Source organism: Panthera uncia, chromosome A2 (genome assembly GCF_023721935.1).
Source record: "Panthera uncia isolate 11264 chromosome A2, Puncia_PCG_1.0, whole genome shotgun sequence".
Lineage (NCBI taxonomy): Eukaryota > Metazoa > Chordata > Mammalia > Carnivora > Felidae > Panthera > Panthera uncia.
The window spans coordinates 11,816,259-11,837,164 of record NC_064816.1 but is presented as its reverse complement, the minus strand read 5'-3'; the positions used below and the strand labels follow the sequence as shown (position 1 = coordinate 11,837,164).

Genomic DNA, 20,906 nt, shown 5'->3' with positions numbered 1-20,906 from the left:
CTTTTTCTACAGCTTTATTACCGATACAGACTGCGCGTGCTTCAACCGGGTGATTTTTGACTGGATCCTTCCATAATCTACACATTTTCTTTCGAGAGCTTTACCAGCGGTCCCTGATGTACGACAAGCTAAAAGCGTGTGAACTGGTGACTGGTGGTGACACCTGTGTGCCCGCCACCATGACCAAGTTTCCTGGGCCTTGGTCATCCCTCCCTGCCTCCCACCCCACCCCGAAACAGCCACCGATCGGCTCCGCTATAGATTAGTTTGCATTTTCTAGAATCTGAAAGAAATACGAGCACTTGGTCTATATACTGTGTCTGCCTTGTCACCTCAGCCCAATGATTCTAGGATTCAGCCACATGGGGGCACGTGCCAGAACTCCATTCCTTCTTATGGCTGGACCCGCCACATTGCGTCGGCCTGTTCATCAGCCGAGGGACCTTTGAATGTTTGCTGTGTGGCCCTAGGGCAGGGGCCAGGGACCTCTGCTGCCATACTCTGAATGCTGACAGCAGTAATGGCAAATTTTCCTTCAGCATCTTTCTTTTCTGTTAGTTTATTTACTTATTTTGAGGAGACAGAGAAAGCGCAGGCGTGAGTGGGGGGAGAGGCAGAGAGAGAGAGGAGAGAGAGAACTCCAAGCAGGCTCTGAGCTGTCAGCGAAAAGCCTGATGTGGGGCTCGAACTCATGAACCGTGAGATCGTGACCTGAGCCGAAGTCAGACGCTCAACTGACTGAGCCACCCACAAACCCCAGCGTCTACAACTTTCTAAGCACTGGTTTGCAAGGATTAGGTGCCCTGAATCCTTCCGCCCTGGGGGCGGGCACTGTGGCTTCCACTGATAGATGAGGTACTAAAAACTGAAGAGGCCACATGTTGCCTGGGACTCCACAGGAGGGAAGTGGCCTGGCGGGGACCCAAGCCTGCATTGGCCCTGCTCCCTGCACACTCTCTGGGGCCAGAGGGGCTGGTCTTTCACGGGTTCCACCATCACCACGGGTGGGAGCTGGAGGGCTATGCAGGCAACCCTTGTTTGAGCCTCTTGTGTTTTTAATTTTTTTTTTTAATGTTTTATTTATTTATTTTTTTTTAAAAGAGAAACAGAGATAGAGCATGAGCAGCGGAAGGGCAGAGAGAGAAGGAGACACAGAATCGGAAGCAGGCTCCAGGGTCCGAGCTGTCGGCACAGAGCCTGACGCGGGGCTCGAACTCACGAATTGTGAGATCATGACCGGAGCTGAAGTCCGATGCTCAACCGACTGAGACACCTAGGAGCCCCGGAGCCCACTGTGTTTTACAGGAGAGGCAGCTGGTGGCCGAGGGGTGGCAGGGTGGTGGTGGGGGGGGGGGGGGGGGGCAGCACCGGGCCTCTGATCCAGGGCTTTCTGGAGGCCACCTGCCTCTCTCTTCAGGACAACAGTCTTCTGTCTGCAGCCTTGCCTGGGACACATGCACACAAAACATGCACGGGTGGGGTTCCACGGGCTCAGCCTGTGTCCTCTCTTCTTTCAAGCCCATGTTTTTTCTATTTCTTGCCCCAGCTAGTAACTATTTTAGTTATCGGCGGCTTGTTCTCCTGGGGAGGGAGGCTGCATCTGGTTCTAGAATCAGACTCCTGTTTGAATCTACCCCTGTGGCCAATTCCCTGTGCTGTGTCAGCGTAAGGAGAGGACAGTGACCCTTCACTGGCACTGAGTTGTCGTTTGACGATGACAGCCCCTTCCCTTTCCTGATCATTTTTGAGGCCCCAGGCCCCTATGGCGGGTTTGTAGGGGGCCAGCGATCCCCCGACACGGAGCCACTGAACCCACAGGAAGACGAGGCCTTGCAGATTGGGGAACTGGAAGAAGCCTTGGACTGTCCCTGACCCTTAGCCTCCATAGGAAATGGCACTGAGAAGTGTCACCTCCCCAAAAGCAGAACCGGGTCTGGGCCTGCTCTTCTCCAGCTGGCCACGGCCACTCCCCGGACAGGAAGTGCACCTCCTCCTTGGAGCGTGGGCAGGCCATGGTCATGGGCCGAGGTGGGACTTCCTCTCCTGAATCTGAGGCCACACATATGACTTTCAGAAGTTGGTCTCTAAGATCCTGCCACCGAGGCCTCTGGCCCTGAGCTTGACGGGAGGCTGTGGCAGGAAGAACAGGCTGTACCAGTTAGCGGAGGGCCAGCCCTTGCTGGCGTACTGGGTCGCGAACGGTGGCCCCCAGAAGCAATGTCCACTTGGACCCTGTGAATGTCACCTTATTTGGAAAAAGGGTCTTTGGAGATGCAATTAAGGGAAGGATCTGGAGATACGATCATCCTCCATGATCAGGGTGAACCCTGAACCCAAGGACAAATGTCCTGAAAGGTAGAAGAGAATCACCGAGAGACACAGAGGAGAAGGCCACGTGATGCCACGTGGAAGCAGAGATTGGGGTAATGTGGCCACAAGCCAAGGCAGGCCTGGGGTCACCAGAAGCTGCAAGAGGGGCATGAAGAACCCTCTCCCGTGGCCTCCGGAGGGAGAGCTGCTGCCTACGTCTCGATTGTATCTTCAGGGCTGGGAGACAACAGACTCCTGTTTTTCGGAGCCCCCGGTTCGTGGCACTTTCTTAAGGCGGCCCCAGGACACCAAACACAGGCCACACAGAGGAGTGAGCTGGGAGTCCGGGACCCAGGAAAACATGAGGCAGCCTTCTGGCGTCTCTGGTCCCCTGACGGAGCCCCCAGGACTGCAGGCAAGGTATAATTCTGGGCATCTCCGGCTGGTCAGTTGCCCTGCAACGTGGGTGGGTGGCGGTGCCCGTGGAGGGGCCCAGCAGTGCTGGGCGGGGGGACCATTGGATGGTCTGTGGGGGGGGGCTGAGGAGCCAGAAGAGAAGTGTCATTACTGGGGGGTCCCTCACCCATACCACCGCCCCCTGGAGCCAGTGGGAAAAAGGAAAGAAGCCAGAGGCTGAAGGACTCGGGAAAACAACATTCCTGCTTGTGTCTTGAAAACGAACTGGCATTTGAAACGATCATCAGTCAGGTTAGAGGGACAGAAGAACCTATATAGTTTGGACGCCATCCCCGGGCCCTGCCACTTGAGGACTTCTCCATTCCCGAAATGCCGGAGCCTTCTCTAGGCCTCTAGTCCTGCTGCTTAGCTCTCCCCACATCGAACATTTGGGGCTTCTCACCCCGCTGCTCAGAGCATCACCTGGAACGGGTGTGTAGACCCTCACATCAGTATGTGGAAGCAGAGGGGCGCCTGGGGGGCTCAGTCGGTTGAGCGTCCGACTTTGGCTCAGGGCATGATCTTGAGGTTGACGAGTTCGAGCCCCGCATCAGGCTCCGTGCTGACGGCTCGGAGTCTGGAGCCTGCTTCGGATTCTGTGTCTCCCTCTCTCTCTCTGTCCCTCCCCCACTCATGCTCTGTCTCTCTCTGTCTCAAAAATAAATAAACATTAAAAAAAATTAAAAAAAAAAAGAATGTGGAAGCAGGGAGGATCCCTTTGAATAACCTTGGATTGTGCCAAGATGCCTTTTTTTTTTTTTTTTTTTTTTTTTTTTAAATTTTGAGAGAGTTTTATTGGCAAGGGCGCCCGCGTGGCTCAGTCAGTGAAGCGTCCAACTTTGGCTCAGGTCATGATCTCACGGTTCGTGAGTTCAAGTCCCACATTGGGCTCTCTGTCAGTGCAGAGCTCACTTCGGATCCGCTGTCCGTCCCCCTCTCTCTGCCCCGCCCTTGCTTGCTCTCTCTCTCTCTCTCTCTCAAAAATAAAATTAAAAAAAAGAGTTTTATTGGCCCTAAGACCTTTGCATAGTAAAAAATACCCAAAACACTGTGTAGTATTCAATCACAATTACGTTTTAACCAACTGCAACTACCCAGAATGCTTTTTTTTTCAGAATATATACTTAAAAAAAAATTTTTTTTTAACATTTATTCATTTTTTTTTTTTTTAAATTTTTTTTTTCAACGTTTATTGATTTTTGGGACAGAGAGAGACAGAGCATGAACGGAGGAGGGACAGAGTCTAGAGAGGGAGACACAGAATCGGAAACAGGCTCCAGGCTCCGAGCCATCAGCCCAGAGCCCGACGCGGGGCTCGAACTCACGGACCATGAGATCGTGACCTGGCTGAAGTCGGACGCTTAACCGACTGCGCCACCCAGGCGCCCCAACATTTATTCATTTTTGAGAGACACAGAGAAACAGAGTGTGAGCAGGGGTGGGGCAGAGAGAGAGAGGGAGACACAGAATCTGAAGCAGGGTCCAGGCTCCGAGCTATCAGCACAGAGCCGGAGGCAGGGCACAAACCCATGAACTCTGAGATCATGACATGAGCCTCCCAGGCACCTCCAGAATATATACTTTTTAAACAAGAAATCCTTCAGAATAGAATTCTTAAATGACATGGCTTAAATACTATGACAAGACAGATAATTCCTTATCACGTTAATTCGCTGCACACAACTGCCAGATATTTTCATAAGCATAACTGCTACACAGAGTGTAAATGAGCACGATTTCAACGTTACACATATAGCTCAGGTAACCATGCCTCCAGAACTCACATTTTTGGCACAAAATCCTGGTCTGTTTTAACTTCCACCAGGCAATCAAGTTCACAGCCCAGTTACCACCTACCCACTCACCCATCTACCTGATCCATCCATCCATCATGAATCCATCAACCTACGAACTCGGCCACCTATGAATTTATCCATCTAGCAATGAGCCTATCCACCTCCCCACCTCCCCAATCCATGAATCTATCCATCCAAGCATCCATCCATCCATCCATCCATCCATCCATCCATCCATCCAAGCATCCATCCATCCATCCATCCATCCATCCATCCATCACCCATCCAATGAATCCATCCACCCATCCATGAATCTATGCATCTATCCATTCACCCACATACCCAAGAACCTATCCATCTATCCATCTACCCACACACCCATGGATCAATCCATGAATCTATCTCCCCTTCCTCCCTCCCTCCCATCTAGCCATCTACCCACCCTTGAGTACTTCCCTGGACAACCGCTTCAACTTGCTACCCAGCATTACGTCTTTTCCGTCTTCTCCTGGCTAAAGGGGCACACGTTTGGCAAACTCCGTGGTCCGCAACAGCTTTGCCTGTGGTATCTCCAGAGCCACCAAATTCAAAACCTCATCGAGACCAAGACATAGCTTGGCGTGTCCTTGCCAGTTCTTGGCAGACTAGCACCTTCAGGTCATTGTACTTGCTTCTTGGGCACCAGGGCCCATGCTCCATGACCGGGGGACAGAGGTCCCGCCCCTCCTGCACCTACACCTCCCACTTTGACCCACAGTTCAGATCTTCACATCAATGACTTCGGAAAAAAAAAAAAATCACATTTGCGTCTCCGTACGATCCACACGTGTCTGCACGGCCGCAGTGTCAACACTGCGCTCCCAGGCTGGCTCTTCCTTACAGGGATGCCCCAGGACCCCAGACCAAGGCTGCTGGTACACAGCTAGATGCCTACCAACTCACCCTCTCACGATGCCACTCTCCAGGTAGTTGACTTGGATGAATTTCCCAAATCGACTGGAATTGTTGTTGTGGGCTGTTTTGGCATTCCCAAAAGCCTGTGAGGAAAACGGAAGCAGGTTTTCAGATCACGAGGATGAAATGTCTACACGCGCCTCGGCCTGGAGCCTCGGAGGTCCCCCTGGGCGCCGTGGACGCTCATTTGGCTGAAGTCACCCGGCGGCCCGAGAGCTGGAGAACCCGAAGGTGTGAGGCCCAGGTGGGCTCCACCATACTTAACGCTTTATCTCCGGGTTTGGGTTGGGTGAGGGGGGTGCAAGTGTTAAGTCTCGGATGTGAAAAAGGCCAATCAGCGGCATCCTTTTAAAGTTACAATTGTTCATACGGTGAACTCTGGCCCGTGGGCTAAATCCAGTCCGCTGCTTATTTTTGTACTGCCTGTGAGCCAAGAGTGGTTTTTACATTTGTAAATCATTAAAAACAAAACAAACAACAACAAAAAAAAAACAAAAAAAACCCAAGAAGAATATTATTTCCTGACACATGAAAATTCTATTCACATTTTCGTGTCTGTAAATGAAGTTTCATTGGTGGATAGCCAGGTCTGCTCATTTATGGATCTTTCACGGCTGCTTCTATACCATTAACAGCAGAGTAGCCGTGAGAGAGACCTGTGGGCCTGCAAAGCTGAAAATATTTACTATTTGGCCCTTTCTGAAAGGAGGTTGCTGGGCCCTGAGCTGAGATGGGCTCTGGGTTCCAGAAGAATATGAGGCTGGGTAGGAGGAAGCAGATGTGGAGACACGTCCCGTCCTGGAGGGGGTTCTGTAATTCTGTGGGATGGCAAGCCAGTTCACGGCAAATTTTTTCGAAGTTTATTTCTTTTGAGAGAGAGAGAAAGCAGGCAGACACAGTGGAGGGGGAGGGGGAGAGAGACGCAACCCTGAGCAGGCTCCGCACTGTCAGCGCAGAGACCGACTTGGGGCTCGAACTCATGAACCGTCAGCCAAAATCGAGAGTCGGTCACTTAACCGACTGAGCCACCCACGCGCCCTGGCAAGCTTTCTGACTGGAGTAAAACTGGCATAACATAAACTTAACCGTTTTAAAATAAGCAATTCAGTGGCATTTAGTACATTCCCCGTGTTGTGTAACTGTCACCTCTGTCTCATTCCAGAACATTTCCATCACCCCAAAAGGAGACCCCATCCCCGTTAGAACTCACTTCCCACCCCCCCTCCTGCCTCCTCCAGCCCCTGGCAGTCATCAATCTGCTTTCTGCCTCTATGGAATTGCCTGTTCGGGACATTTCACCTAGGTGGGAGCATACATACATTATGTAGCTTTTTTGTCTGGTGTCCCTCACTCCGCATGATGCTTTTGGGGTTCATTCTCATTGTGGCATGAATCAGGGCTTTATTTCCAATACATAGAGGAAAGTATGAATAGTGCATGGAGTCTGTGACTCAGTGGGGTCCCCCTGGAGCCTCCTAAGGGTCCACCACCCAGATTAAGACAAAGCACACACCCTGCCCAGGTTTTTGGGGTGCCCCCCTTTCCATGAGGTATCCAACAGCCCTAAGGGGTGAACAGGCAGGGGGAACATATGATAAAACCTTGGGGGAACGCAGGGCAGGGAAGGAGAAGGTGCTGGGGGGGGGTGTTCCCTGTTTTCAGGGAGAAAGACACTGGCAGAGGTGGGGGCCATGGGGCTGGGCAGATGAGGAGAGAAAGGCAGAACTGGTCATGGAGACTGGCGCTCAGCTGTCCAAGCCCTTGTGTCTCCAGGCGCCAAAGAAGAGGTGACATGGGGTGGGGTGATGCCCCCACTCAGACACAGAAAGGGAAGCCTGGTGGCCACAAGGAGGGTGTCAGGCCAACAATGTTCCAGTTCGAGAAGGCTGAGCTGTGTGGAAGGCTGGGAAGGCGTGAGGGCAGCGGGAAGGAAGTGGTAAGGCCACTGTCAAGGTCTGCAGGGGTTTGGGGGATGAGTGTAGGTGTGTGAGGGTCCGGTGGGCCAGGGGGATGAGGGTAGGGCAGGGAGAGGTGGAGAGGCTCGCAGGGGACTCAGGGACCGGGAGACGCGCCCACACGGAGAGCAAGCAGGATTTCCTTAAAGGCTTCATTCTGCAGAGAAATGGATGTAGCAGATCCCCAATCAGATCTTCTGGTGTCGCGATGTGAAGGCCCCACGAAGAAGCGTCTGCCGGGACACTTCCTTTGAGAAAGGCTCCAATCAGCAGAGCCCGGAACCAGGACAGCGGCACCGGGTTGTCAGGTGCCTGGCAGATGGGGATCACAGGACAAGCAACTTCCTGCCCCACTGCCCCAGGGGCTCCAGACCCCAAGAATGGGCCCTGCTGAAAGACCTGAGGCCAAGTCACCCAGCAGGAGAGGAACGATGAAGGAGGTGCCCCAGGGAGGCAACCTGGCCCAGTACCGGAAATGGGGGCTCTGCTCGGGGCAGGGGTGGCGGCTGGGCACTTTTGGGGTTGGGGGGCTCCCCACAGCCTCATGGAGGCAGAACCCAGTCTGAGGAGGCACTTTCCCAAGTCAGCGGCCACAGGGGCCCCTTCTTGTCTTCACAAATGCTTCCTTAGGACGTGTCCATTGGCCGGGTTTTGAAAGTCTTCGAAGAGCTGAGTTAAACACACGGGCTCTTCAGCCAGTGGGAACGACCAGGTCCTGACATGTGACTGAGCTGCCGGCCCAGTGGCTGGGTGACAACAGCCTGGGGCCAGGTCTGGGACTGCCTGCTCTCCCAAGTGTCTGTGGAACCCAGTGCAGGGTCCCCAGCCTCGGCACTGCTCATCCTTGGGGCTGGATCCTTCTCAGCGGTGGGGCCGTCCGTGTGCTGTTGGGTCCTGAGCAGCGTCCTTGGCCTCCACCTGCCAGAGGCCAGCAGCATCGGCGACAACCAAAAATGTCCCCAGAGCTGGCTGAACTTTGGGTAGCCCTGCTATATACAGAGGGAGGTACGACGGGTCTGCAAGGCTGGGTGGTCGAGGGCTCTGCGGGCCCTTCATCCCGTCCTGAGGGTCCCCACGTGCACTGCAGGCCTGTGGAGTCCTGTGAGGAAGCAAACTGTCTTTCTAGGTTGAATCCCTCGCTCCCCCCAAGTTTGGCCTTGGAATCGTGTTTTGTTTGTTTGTTTGTTTGGAATACAGGCTGTAGACTCCGCAAGTTCTGCTCTGGGAATCAGCGGGCAGTGGGTCCGCTGCCTCCCTTCATCCCTTACGAGACCCTGCGGGGTGGCATCGGAGCGGAGGACGGGCTAGGGCCCTCCCCCTGCGCCAAACGAAAATAAACTCGGTGAGCAAGCCCTCCTGCCTAACTACGAGCAGATGGGGAAGCGACGCCCGAGCCCGTGTGGGCTCCTTCCCCGGGGGACCAGGCCTCTTTCTGTGCTGCGGCCCCTGTAGTCGGGGCCCCGCTACAGAAGCTCACCAACAATGTGCACGCACAGCCCAAGAGCCCACAGCCGTCCCCCTTTTGAACTCGGGACAAGTCTCTGTGGGATTTCTAAGGAAACAGGGCTGGCGTCCTGGGGACCGCAAGAGGGAAAGTCTTCGGGATGTGAGGGCCCACCAGCCCCGTGCAGCCCAGGCTTTGGTGTGGGGGTGGGGGGGTGGGCAGTGACCTCATGTGTCTGGTATGCGGTCTCAGAACACTGCGACTTTTCAAAGCCAGTCTAAAAATATCCGGTTGCTGCTATTATACGTCCGAGGAGGAGGAAATGCCGGCCTGGCGCGCGCGGCCAGGGGAACTAACTATTATGTAGCTGCTCTGGGGGCTGGACCGGTGCACGCACGGGCTCAGAGCGCAAGACGGCACAAGGGAGGACGGGTGTGCACGGTGGTCATATGGGGCCCGGGGTGGATGGGGGGCGGGGAGGAAGCTGGATCAGGGTGCCAGCAATGATGCGATGTGATCTGGCATGGGGGCTGCGGAGGCCACATGCTAATGCTGCCTTCCCACCAGGCCAGAAAACCCACAGCGCTGGCAAAATGCTATGGGAGAACAGGCCTCTCCTTTCCTGGACACATTTTCCACCCCCCTCCTTATATAACATAAAAGTACACATCTCTAATACAAGTTGCACACTTTGGGAAGAAAAAAAAAAAAATGGAAGGAATCCTGATAGAAGAAGAAACCCATTAAGAGACGACTCTGTAGGGGCGCCTGGGTGGCTCGGTTGGTTAAGCGTCTGACTTCGGCTCACGTCATGATCTCACGGTCCGTGGGTTCATGCCCTGCGTCGGGCTCTGTGCTGACAGCTCGGAGCCTGGAGCCTGTTTCCGATTCTGGGTCTCCCTCTCTCTGTGACCCTCCCCCATTCATGCTCTGTCTCTCTCTGTCTCAAAAATAAATAAACGTTAAAAAAAAAAAAAAATTAAAAAATGTGAAGAAAAAATAAAAAAAAAAAAAAAGAGACGACTCTGTAATTTAAAATTCTCCAGGCACGGTTTTTAGGTCACACTAACAAAGGAGCAGCACCCCCGCCCTCCTTCTGATGGGGCAGATGACACCTGTGCCTACGGGGGGGCACGGTGTGCCCACCAGGCGCCACCCCCCCCACCCCCCACCCCGCCAAGGATGCCAAGAGTTGGAGGCCATCTGATTTTCTTCCAACTGTCCTGATCTTTGAGGTTCCTCTTTTGGGAAATTCAAAAAGGTTTCTTAATTTGGAGATATCGAGGCAGAGCCTCTCACTTAGGCAGAAATTTTAGAAGATACCTTTTCTATTGAAACAGGATGCCTCTGCTCCTGGCTGAGATGCGTGGTAAACATTTTAGGAAGGATGGTGATAGGATCACAGAACGACCCCGTGGGGAGTCCAGTCCCACGCCAGTCACGATTGGAGCTTCTGGCTCTTTCTTCTGCTCTAAGAGACACCTGTGCCAACCCCCATTTCAGAAGAGGAAACCGAGGCACAGAGAGGCCTGCCGACCTCCCGGAAGTCTGAGAGCAGGCAGGCGGTGCACGTGACCCTGGGTTGGAACCCAGTGTCCTCGTTCCCAGGCCATGCCCCATGCATTGGCCCCCTCAGTCCCCACAGCCTGGGCTCCTTCTTCAGACCTATTGTTGGTGCCTGCCTGTTCCAGCTGAGGCCGCTCCCCCTGGGCCTGGTGAGCAGGCAGGTGGATTCCCGAGCCCCTTCTGAGCTTACAACTCTGGTCTCTTGTGCATCCCGCACAAAAACCAAACAAGTCTCGATGGACCGTATCAGGAAAACACCGTTTTACTTTCAGATTTCAAAACCTAAAAGCCCCATGCGATGAGCTCACGAAGGCAAACGCACTTGCGTACCTCCCGTATTGCCAGGTGAGCCCCAAGGAGGGATTTCCCCTGTTGAGAAGTCCCCCAGGATCCCTGCCCGGGGTGGCTGTCCCTCCAGCCAGGCTGAGGTGGCCCAACCCAAGATAACTCTGCTGCTCCCAGATTTACTTGTGGCCATTCTTTCTCAGCGGAAAGTTCTAGCTTACTCTAATGGCTTTGTCTTAGTTGTGGGGTTGGCCTTCTGTTCTCCTGATCTTCTAGCCACAGGGACCTCACTTCCCAAGTGTTTGTGAGGCTTTGCACATAAGCTCTCATTCACTCATTCGTTCACCCATCCATCCACTTGACAATTTGTTGACTGGCTGCTGTGTGCCTGTAACTGTTCTAGCTTCAGAGAGCATCCTCCGTGATGAGGGTCTCAAGGGGATGCCTGCACGTCCGTGGATCGGGTGTCACCATTTCTAGGAGACCCCCGATCCGCCCAAGCAGGGTGGGCTGCCCACCGCCTTTTGTGGCCTTCCTGCTGCCCCTCCCTCTGCAATGCCACCTCTGGGTGAAGCCTCCGTCCCTGCCTCAGACCACGAGCCACACAGGGCTTCCGGATCTCTCGTGTCCAAGCCAAGACTGGGCGTGGGGACGGAGGAGTGGCTGGGGTTGCAGGCAGAGGCTGAAGTTGGTAAAAGAACATCAGCATATCTTAGCCAACAATGAAACCCAAAGATGGGGTCGAGAGAGACTGTCCCTCGCTTGCTGGCGCGCGGGAGCCGTCTTGATCGCGTCGTTGGTGGGGGCGGAGAACGCGACACCGAGATCAACTGGAAGCTGGTGCTGGTGGGACCAGACTTCTTTTGCTATATCTTTCAGGCATACTTTGCTACGTGAAACAGTGCTTGGCCTGCACCCACTGACGGGTTGTGCCCGTCTGGGGACATAGACAACAGTCATACATGGCAAGAGGCACCCGGAGATGTCCCGTGGGCTGGATGGAGCACAGAAGTGCCACAGGTAGTGTCTCTGCCCAGGTGGTCCATGGACGGAGGACCCTGGTGGGGGACTGCTCTGCCAGGTCTGCTGAGCAAACGGCCCGGTGGCATCCACTTGAACCTGGGGCTTTCCGGTGTGGAAATGCTCGGAAAATAACCCTGCGTGGGGTGGAGGGCTATTGCTGGTAGAAAGCCCAGGAAAACAGCTCTGTCTGCAGGGGATTCCAGTGGGTCCTGGTGGCTCTGGGGGAGGGCTGCAGGCCCAAGGCTACCCTTAGCAGGTGCCAACCGGGGGGGGGGGGGGGAGCAAATTAGTTCAAAGCTCTTGGGTTTCAGATTCCTCTCCAATAAAATGAGGGAGAGAACCTCTGACTTCCCAGGGTGTTTAAAGATGAAGTGAGACTGTGCGAACCACGGGCAGGCAAACTTGTTCTGTGAGGGGCCACGTACTAAAGATTGGGGTTTTGTCAAAGCGACTCAATTCTGCCACTGCAGGCCGAGGCAGTGACAGAGGCTCTGTACACGACTGGAACGTGGCTGTGCAGAGGACCCCCTCCTGATGCCCGGCAGGGTAGGGCGGCCGTGGGCACGGACCTCTCCTCAAGTTGGCAACTTATAGCCTGTTTCTGTACAGTCTGCGTGCTAAGAATGGTTTTCACGTTTTTAAACACTTGTTAAAAAGGGCGCCTGGGTGGCTTAGTCGGTTAAGCGTCCGACTTCGAGTTCGAGCCCCGCGTCGGGCTCTGGGCTGATGGCTCAGAGCCTGGAGCCTGCTTCCGATTCCGTGTCTCCCTCTCTCTCTGCCCCTCCCCCGTTCATGCTCTGTCTCTCTCTGTCTCAAAAATAAATAAACATTAAAAAAAAAAATAAACACTTGTTAAAAAAAAAAAAAAAAGAACATTTAAGAACATGTGAAAACGATATGAAATTCACCTTCCCGTGTCCATGAATAAAGTTCTGTCTAGCGCACAGCCATGTCCCGTGTCTGTTAACATACGGTCTGTGCCCGTTCTCGGACTACGGCGGCAGAGCTGAAAGTGACCCGGGGGTCCTTCACGAGACAAGCGTGCCGGCCACTGTTCTGGGGGCCCTCAGGTACATGGACGCTCAGACACAGGGTGGGTGAGCATCGTCTGGATGGACTGGTCTCCCCGGGCACAGCAAGGACACAGAGAAACAGGACCTTAAAGCACGGAGGGCCGGACAGGCCCGCAAGGTCCCAGGAAGTACAGAAGTAAGAAGTACAACGAAAGTGATTCTCACAGAACTGCCATGTGGGGAGCAGTGGAGGGGGTGGCCAGTTCTCAGGAGAGAAGATGCCAGGGGAGGACAAGGATGATGATGGGGGGGAGGGTGGTAATGCTGGTGAGAGGAGGGGGCCGTGGGGTGGGAGATAGGAGCCTCCCTGTCACTGCCAGCCTGCCCAGGAGGCACAGCTGGCTCAGGGGGCCTGCAGGTATGGGGCAGGAAGTGGAGGCTTTCCAGGGCCCCTGCTGACACCCTGCCTCTGCCTGGATTCTGTTCCCTTCCTGTTGCCCATGGGTCTTGGGGACAACCAGCAGCTCTCATCAACAGCCAGCTGCTGGATGGATGGACAAATGGACAGCAGGCATTTGCAGAGAGCCGAGGGATGATGGGATGTGACTCTCACCCTACCTCCGTGTCCCCAGTTTCTCACAGGCTCTGTCACTCTTATCTGGACTGGCACCAACAAACAGCTACAGACCTGGCCAGAAACACTGAAAACCAGCAAGGGCTCCTAGGGGGACCAAACCAAGGTCCTGGGGGACCAGAACAAGGAGGAGGAAGAACAGGACGAGGGGGAGGAGAAAACCAAGCATGAAACAAGTTATTGTATCTCATATTTCACTACATTTTTGTTTAGGTTATAATGAAACCACGTGCTAGATCATAGAAAGACTAAAGAACAGATCAAGCTTTGATAGGGAGAGGACTTGCTGGGTTCCTATTGCACCAAAAATATTTGAGGAATTCATCAAGATCCCCGCAGGCTCATCTTATCTGTTGTGACAGCCAAATCATTCTCTTGGGGGTTTACTTGGTCCTTTTTCTCAGGTTTTAGAGCTGGGAAATTAAGTCACTTTCATTTGTTCGTATTTATGAATGTAAAGTGCTTATGGCTATGAATTGTCCTCTTGGTACTGCTTTAAAGGGTCTTGTGGATTCTGATAATACATAGTTTTGGTCATTGATTTTTAGAAAATCTGTAATTTTGATTTATAGATCCCCCTTCACCCAAGAGTTAACAGAGACTTATGGTTTATTTTTCAAAAAAATCTCCATGTGGAAGGGCCTTTAAAAAATTAATTTCTGGGGGCGCTTGGGTAGCTTAGTTGGTTAAGTGTCCACCTTGGGCTCAGGTCATGATCTCACAGTTCGTGGGTTTGAGCCCTACATCCAACTCTGTGCTGACAGCTCAGGGCCTGGAGCCTGCTGTGTCTCCCTCTCTCTCTGTCCCTGCCCCACTCGTGCTCTGTCTCTCAAAAATAAACATTAAAAATTTTTTTAAAAATTAATTTCTAGTTTTATTCCATTGTTAAAAGTACTGCTTGTAGTGTTCCTACTTTTGGAAGTTTTAGATGCTTTCTCCGTGGCCTGATATAGGAATGAGTTTTGTGAATGCTCCATAAGTACTTAAGATTTATTCTCATATCACAGTCAAGGATTTGTGATATGGCCACAGATCTGGCTCAATACATGGTTTGGGCATATTACATGCCTGTGATTTGCTGTCCACTCGACCAGCCTCTTGCTATGTGTTCATATCTGTTTCTCCTGGTATCTTCTATAATTTCCACTTTGTAGTGACAGCATCTGTATTGTCTGGTGCAGACATTGGCAACTATTATGCCTTAAGTGTAAACTGAGGCTTTTGGCATTATGATGAATGTCGTCACATGTAACCTTCAGAGCCCCGAGCTCTGCCTTCGTGTCCATGGACCGCAGCTCTCTTCGCTCCTGTTTCTATCTGCCTGCTACATCTGGGCCTGTTTTTTTCATTCTTAGCACCCTGAACCACTTTGATTTAGGCGTGTCTTCTTCATAAACCACACAGTCGAACTCGGCTTGGTGAGCCAAGCTGAAAATCCTCTCCCTTTGGTAAGCAGATTGCACCCGGTCACATTTAACAGCACGATAGACTCGTTTCCTCCTGAAGCTCAGACTGCCATCATTAGCTCCCTTCCCCACCTGCTGCTCATGGAGGTGACCGAAGTCACTCATGAGTGACTGAAGTCGGAGCAAAATCCGGGTCACGTGAGGACGTCCTGGAATCCTGAACCTTTTCAACCTCACTTTGCAACTGATTTGCATGGCGTTTGTGCAGCGGGACGTACCCAGGAGAGAGCACGCTGACAGGAGAGCGTGAGTAGAGGACTTGTTCTGTAAGTGGGCAGTTCATTATGGAAGGTTTCATCTTGGGAGGACAACGACTTCCCTACCCAGTTCCCAAACAGCATGCACTCGGGTGGCAATCGTGAGAACAGTGAGGGCTTTTGGTACTTTTTATGCAGCAAAACCAAGCATTTGCACGCGTGAGGGAAGGTGAGCTCCCACGGGTGGGCTGGGGGGTCCTCTGGAGCATCCCTCCACCCTTGTGGAGGCACTACGGACTCTCTCCACATCCCTGGAGAAGGGGTTGCCTTTGATCCCATCCCCCATCCCTGGGGTGGGCGAACCTGTTATCTTGGGGCTCCCCTGCTTATAGGAGGGGGGGAGTTAGTCAGAATTGCCAATGAGTCACCACTACTGTGCCACTCTGGTGGGTTGGGGAGACGGAAAGAAAAAGTTGAGACCCCAAGTATGAGCTGTGGGAGCTTGGCAGAGGTAAGAGTCTTGGGCCCCATCCCAAACCTGCAGAATTTCTGGAAAGGCCAACGAATCTAAATTCTTAAGCCAGAGCCTGAGAGGGTTCTTCTGATTCATGGTAGGATAAGAACTATGGCTTTAGGATTTATTATGAAAATGACGTATCTCGGGGGAGAAATAAAGCAAGAGAATGTCTACTTACACTCCCCTCTTTCCTGGATGTCTGGAGTAGAGGTCTCGAGAGTCAAGGGCAGAATGGAGCAAAATACTTGGGTGTTCAATACACTTGGTTTAATCAGACTGCTTTCCTGACGTTTAGCCCTGAGAGAAGGGCAGCTTTCATACTACAGGGCTTTGCCAGGATTGGCCACTCCCCACCTGCACCCCGACCCCAGGCAGGTCCAGCCCCTGTCCCACTCGACAACCTTGTTCTGCCAGGCACGGTAAGGTGGAGGGGTGAGGGACGCCCTTGTGATGATGCCTGAACAGGCACAGGAGGAGGAATCCTTGTTGAGAACCGCCTCCTGGCTTTGGACCCTCACAGCTCTGAGAAGCGAGGGCTCGTCTGGGAAACACCCCTGGCAGGGGGCTGTGCTATGTGCCCAGACAGGCCTGGACCAGAAGCCGCTGCTCGGGATGTCGCCCTGGTTGTGTGACACTGTCACCTGCACACAGCAGCGGGGCTACTGTGGCCAGGGTCCCGGCCGTAGCGGAAAATGTTTCAGAGGAAGAGACAAGGATATGGAGGCAGCGAGCATATGGGTGATGGAGGAAAGGACCCAAGAAGACCACTGGTGATGGCTCTGCCCGGCAGAAACGGGGAAGCGGGAGAGGGTGGAGGTGCGTGCGGTCCAAATTCACTGTGCCAGGATCTTACCTATCTGAGGTTTACTTTGAGCATTTCATTGAGGTGGTGGGAACTTATCTAAGCCCAGGGTCTGCAAACTATGTCCCACAGGCCAAATCTGGCTGAATGAATTTTTTTTTTTTTTTAAAGTTTCTTTATTTTGACAGAGACAGAGAGAGCATGCACAGGGTAGGGGTAGAGGGAGGGAGAGAGAGAGAGAATCCCAGGCAGGCGCTGCACTGTCAGCACAGAGCCCGATGCGGGGCTTGAACTCATGAAACCACGAGATCATGACCTGAGCGGAAATCAAGAGTCGGATGCTTAACCGACTGAGCCACCCAGGCGCCCCTGGCTGAATGACTTCTTACCAAAAATATGAACTTTTAATTGTAGAATAGTTTTGGATTTATGAAAAGCAATATATAAGAATATTCCAGCAAAATTCCCGAGTAGCTCACAGCTTCCCTGTGAACCCTGCATTTGTCACAATTAACAAACCAATATTGATTAAGTTATTAGTAATTAAGTTCATGCTCTATTCAGATGTCCTCAGTTTTTCCCTAATGTCCCTTTTCTGTTCCAGGATCCCCTATCACATTCAGTCATCCTGTCTCTTTGATGTCTCCGTACAAAGTTTCTCAGACTTTCCTTGTTTTTGAGATCTGACCAGTTTCGAGGAGGATTGTTTGGGTATTTTGCAGGCGACCCCTCAGTGTGAGTCTTTTTATAAATAGTTCTATGGGCATGTGGCCCCACCCACTCATGTATGTATTATCTGTGTCTGCTTTTGCTCTTTGAGGGCAATGTTCCATAACTGATAGAGACTGCATGGTCCTAAAATCTGGAAATGTTGACTATGGGGCCTTTGATGGAATCAGCTTGCAGAATTGTGGTCCGAGCCTCTCTACAAGGGCAGTGGCCTCATCCAGGATATGTACCCTGGAGTGACCATCGCCAACCCACTCTGGCCAATTTTACCATCACTCGGCCCCTGGAGTTTCAGCAATTGGCATAATGGGTGTTCAAAGTGGGCTTCCATGGATGGAAAAGTGGGCTGGACAACACATTTTTGAGACATTTGCCTCCCTTGAGAAATTCCTTCTAAGCGTCCTGTGGCCTCTTCTTGAGGGATGGGGCTCAGGGACATGGAGACACTCCAGTGTGCCCGAAGCCACCAAAGAGGTCAGAGCCAGTAGAACGATCTCTAGGATGTCTGGGCTCCTGTCTGCTAAGAAATGGTGTCTGTAAATTTCATCTGGGACTTGTACTCATTATCACCCTCCCTGGTCTGGCTACTGATGGCAACAAGGTGCAAGATCTATGGGAGGGAATCAGGGAGGGGAAGTGGCAGGTCCCCATGGGGAGTTCCAGATGTGTAGAGCCCCACTCTGCATTTCTGTTTCAATTGTGAAGTCCCTGTAACATAAAAGTCACCATTCTAACGATTTTTAATGTGTAATTCAGGGCCATGTGGTATGTTCACCATGTTGTGCAACTGTCACCTCTAGCTAGTTCCAGAACATTTCATCACCCCAAAAGAAGGACCCCCCACCCCCATGAGCAGTCACTCCCTGCCCCCTCCCCAGATTAGCCGATCACTACTTTCTGTCCCTATGGACTTGTCTGTTCTAGACATATATAGGTGGGATCACAGAATATGTGGCCTTTTGTAACGTGGCTTCTTTCATTCACCTTTGCTGCTCTCGTGACCCTCTCCACGGAGTCTCCCCACGAGGCATCTCCCCACCTTGGTGTTACGGTGACCTCATCTCAGCACACACTTTATCCCTGCTCTTTCAGAGCTGGGGCTATCAAACTGGACTAGCTTGCTGTTAGAAACAAACAGCCCTTGGGGCGCCTGGCTGGCTCAGTTGGTTCAGCGTCCGACTTCGGCTCAGGTCATGATTTCACGGCCTGTGAGTTCGAGCCCTGCGTCGTGCTCTGCCCTGACAGCTCACAGCCTGGAACCTGCTTCCGATTCTGTGTCTCCCTCTCTCTCTGCTCTTCTGCCGCTCATGCTCTGTCTCTCTCAAAAAGTAAATATTTAAAAAAATATATTTTCTAAACAATAATAATAATGATAACTAAAAAAGAAACAAACAGCCCTGGAACACCAAATGGCCTCAGGATGTGGGGTGGCGGGAGCTCTGCTGGCATGACTCTGCTGATCATGTGACATTCTGGACCTCTGGCTTTCCCAGAAGGCCTTGGGGTGGGACTCAGCTAGATTACTGGGGGCAAGAGCCTTCTAGACTGAGGATGTAGTGCATGCAAAGGCCCTGGGGTCAGAGATCAGCAGGCAGAGCAGAGATGCACACTTGCCGCAGGTCACACAGCACGTGGCAGCTCCTGTCTTCCTGGCCTCCTGGCAGGGGCTGGCTCTGGGCCCTGAAGTCCTACGGGTGGTAAATTATGGTGGAACGGGGTGCGGTCACAGGCTGAAGGGCAGGAACTGGTCCGGGCACTTCGGTAGAACGAAAGGTGTTCCCTCAGGGGCCGCGTGTCCTTGTCATCTTCTCTCTCTCACAATCTCCCCCACATTCATACCTCCAATGAGTACCTTTGTCCAGGTGGTAGCTCCAGAGCCCCAGGCTGGATTTTTAACTGCATATCCTAGAGGCCCCTCAACTACAGCAGATTCCTCGGCCTTGGCACTGCATTTGGGGCCAGATCATTTGTGTGTGTGTGTGTGTGTGTGTGTGTGTGTGTGTGTGGTGGGGGCTGTCCTGCACGCTGTAGGACCTTGAACAGCAGCATCCCTGGCTCTGACCCTCTAGATGCCGGTTTGCAGTGTTATCACACGCGCCCTCGGGGCAGGATCGTGCCAGCTGAGGACCAAGCCTTAAACTCCATTAAAAAATCTGGGGCGCCTGGGTGGCGCAGTCGGTTAAGCGTCCGACTTCAGCCAGGTCACGATCTCGCGGTCCGTGAGTTCGAGCCCCGCGTCAGGCTCTGGGCTGATGGCTCGGAGCCTGGAGCCTGTTTCCGATTCTGTGTCTCCCTCTCTCTCTGCCCCTCCCCCGTTCATGCTCTGTCTCTCTCTGTCCCAAAAATAAATAAAAAAACGTTGAAAAAAAAAAAAAAATCAGCTACCCCGGGGATCCCTGGGTCCCAGAGATCCATTGAGCCAGGAAAGGCTACAGGCCTGTGTCTGTTGCTGCCACGTGGTGTGCTATTCTCCCCTCCACCTAAAAGGAACTGGTCAGCAACCCCATGCTGGGGTCACAGGGCTGGTCAGTAGCTGGGCAGGTGACCGCAAGCCTCAGGCTCAAGGGGCCTCAGGTAACTGGAGCCTTGCAGGGCTTGGCCTTGGAAGTTGGCTGTGGCCAGCGGGTGGCTGACCGACACGGGGGGAATTTCAGAGGGCAGCTTCCCAGAGATGCTGGGGATGGGACACTGGAGTCCCTCCATCCTGGGTAATCGCTAGGAAACAAATTGGCTGCCAGGCCATGTGGCTGCATTGCCCAGCTGTGCTCCCGCCTCAGACAGCAAGGCAGATGTAGCTGATAGATGGCCCGACACTCCCCCGCCCCGTCCAGTCCTGGTGCAGCCAAGTATTCAGAACCTTCCGAAAGGGCGGTGGCTGTGGCAGGGGTGTCCCGGGCCCCAGCTACGCTTTGCCTTTTAATCAACTTTTTCTGTAAATCCCAAAGAGGCCTTTCTGGGTGCTTAAAATACAACCCACAATTTTCACTTTTCTCTTAGATGCGGCGTTCCCAAAAATAAATAAGTTCCCCTTTTGTCTAAAATACCCTTAGATGGTTGCAAAGGGTCAGGGATCTGCACTTTTTCTATGCAGAGACCAGAAAGGCAGCCTCGCAGGTCTGCAGGGCCCAGGGAGGACAGAAAGCAACAGCGAGCCCCGGCATCTGGATGGCCACCCCTTCCGCAGTGTTTCCCTCCCCAAAACCCACTGCCATAGGACACCTGGTCCTCTGCTGACACCCTCTTATCACTCTGCAGCTGGGCTGAGTCCCACCTCTCCCCCGCCGGGCCACGAGAGTCTAGTCCTCATGCTCCTCTCTCTGGCTGAGTCACCCCCCCCCCCAACCCCCGTTCCAGCTGTGAGCTCCAGTGCGTCTGTCTGGGCACACATCTGACATCTCGGATGCTAGCTTCCTCCAGGGATGCCTCAGCCCTGGGTACACACTTCCGACCTGGCCTTGTCAAGCTCTAGCACCTTCCCCGAAACCGGGGGATCCAGGGGTTATGGGGGAGGGTCCAGGTGACACTGGGGTCTCACTCAGCGTCCTCCTCCCACTATGACCCTGGCAGGTGGTGTGGCCTTGCAGGCAGGGCACAGGAGGTCTCAGGGCCTGGGGTGTGGCTGGAGACCCTCCAAGGGCCCTCCGTGAGGGTACAAGGCTGGGAGGAGGACCCACACAGCCCCCGGCACCCTCAGCCAGAGCTCAGATGTGCTGGCTGTAAAAACACGCCCAGTGGCCCGTGGGACCCAGAGCGGGTGAG

At 53.2% G+C, this 20,906-nt stretch overlaps 1 protein-coding gene across 8 annotated transcripts in view; it reads right to left on the bottom strand.

The window, feature by feature from the left end:
- The window catches only part of MYO9B (myosin IXB), a 91,688-nt gene that overhangs the window by 37,784 nt on the left and 32,998 nt on the right, over positions 1-20,906 (bottom strand). For all 8 annotated transcript variants that reach the window (XM_049640156.1, XM_049640159.1, XM_049640162.1 and 5 more), the window contains exon 3: positions 5,505-5,599. In XM_049640156.1, the coding sequence (XP_049496113.1) occupies positions 5,505-5,599 (95 nt within the window). The remainder of the gene's footprint in view (positions 1-5,504; positions 5,600-20,906) is intronic.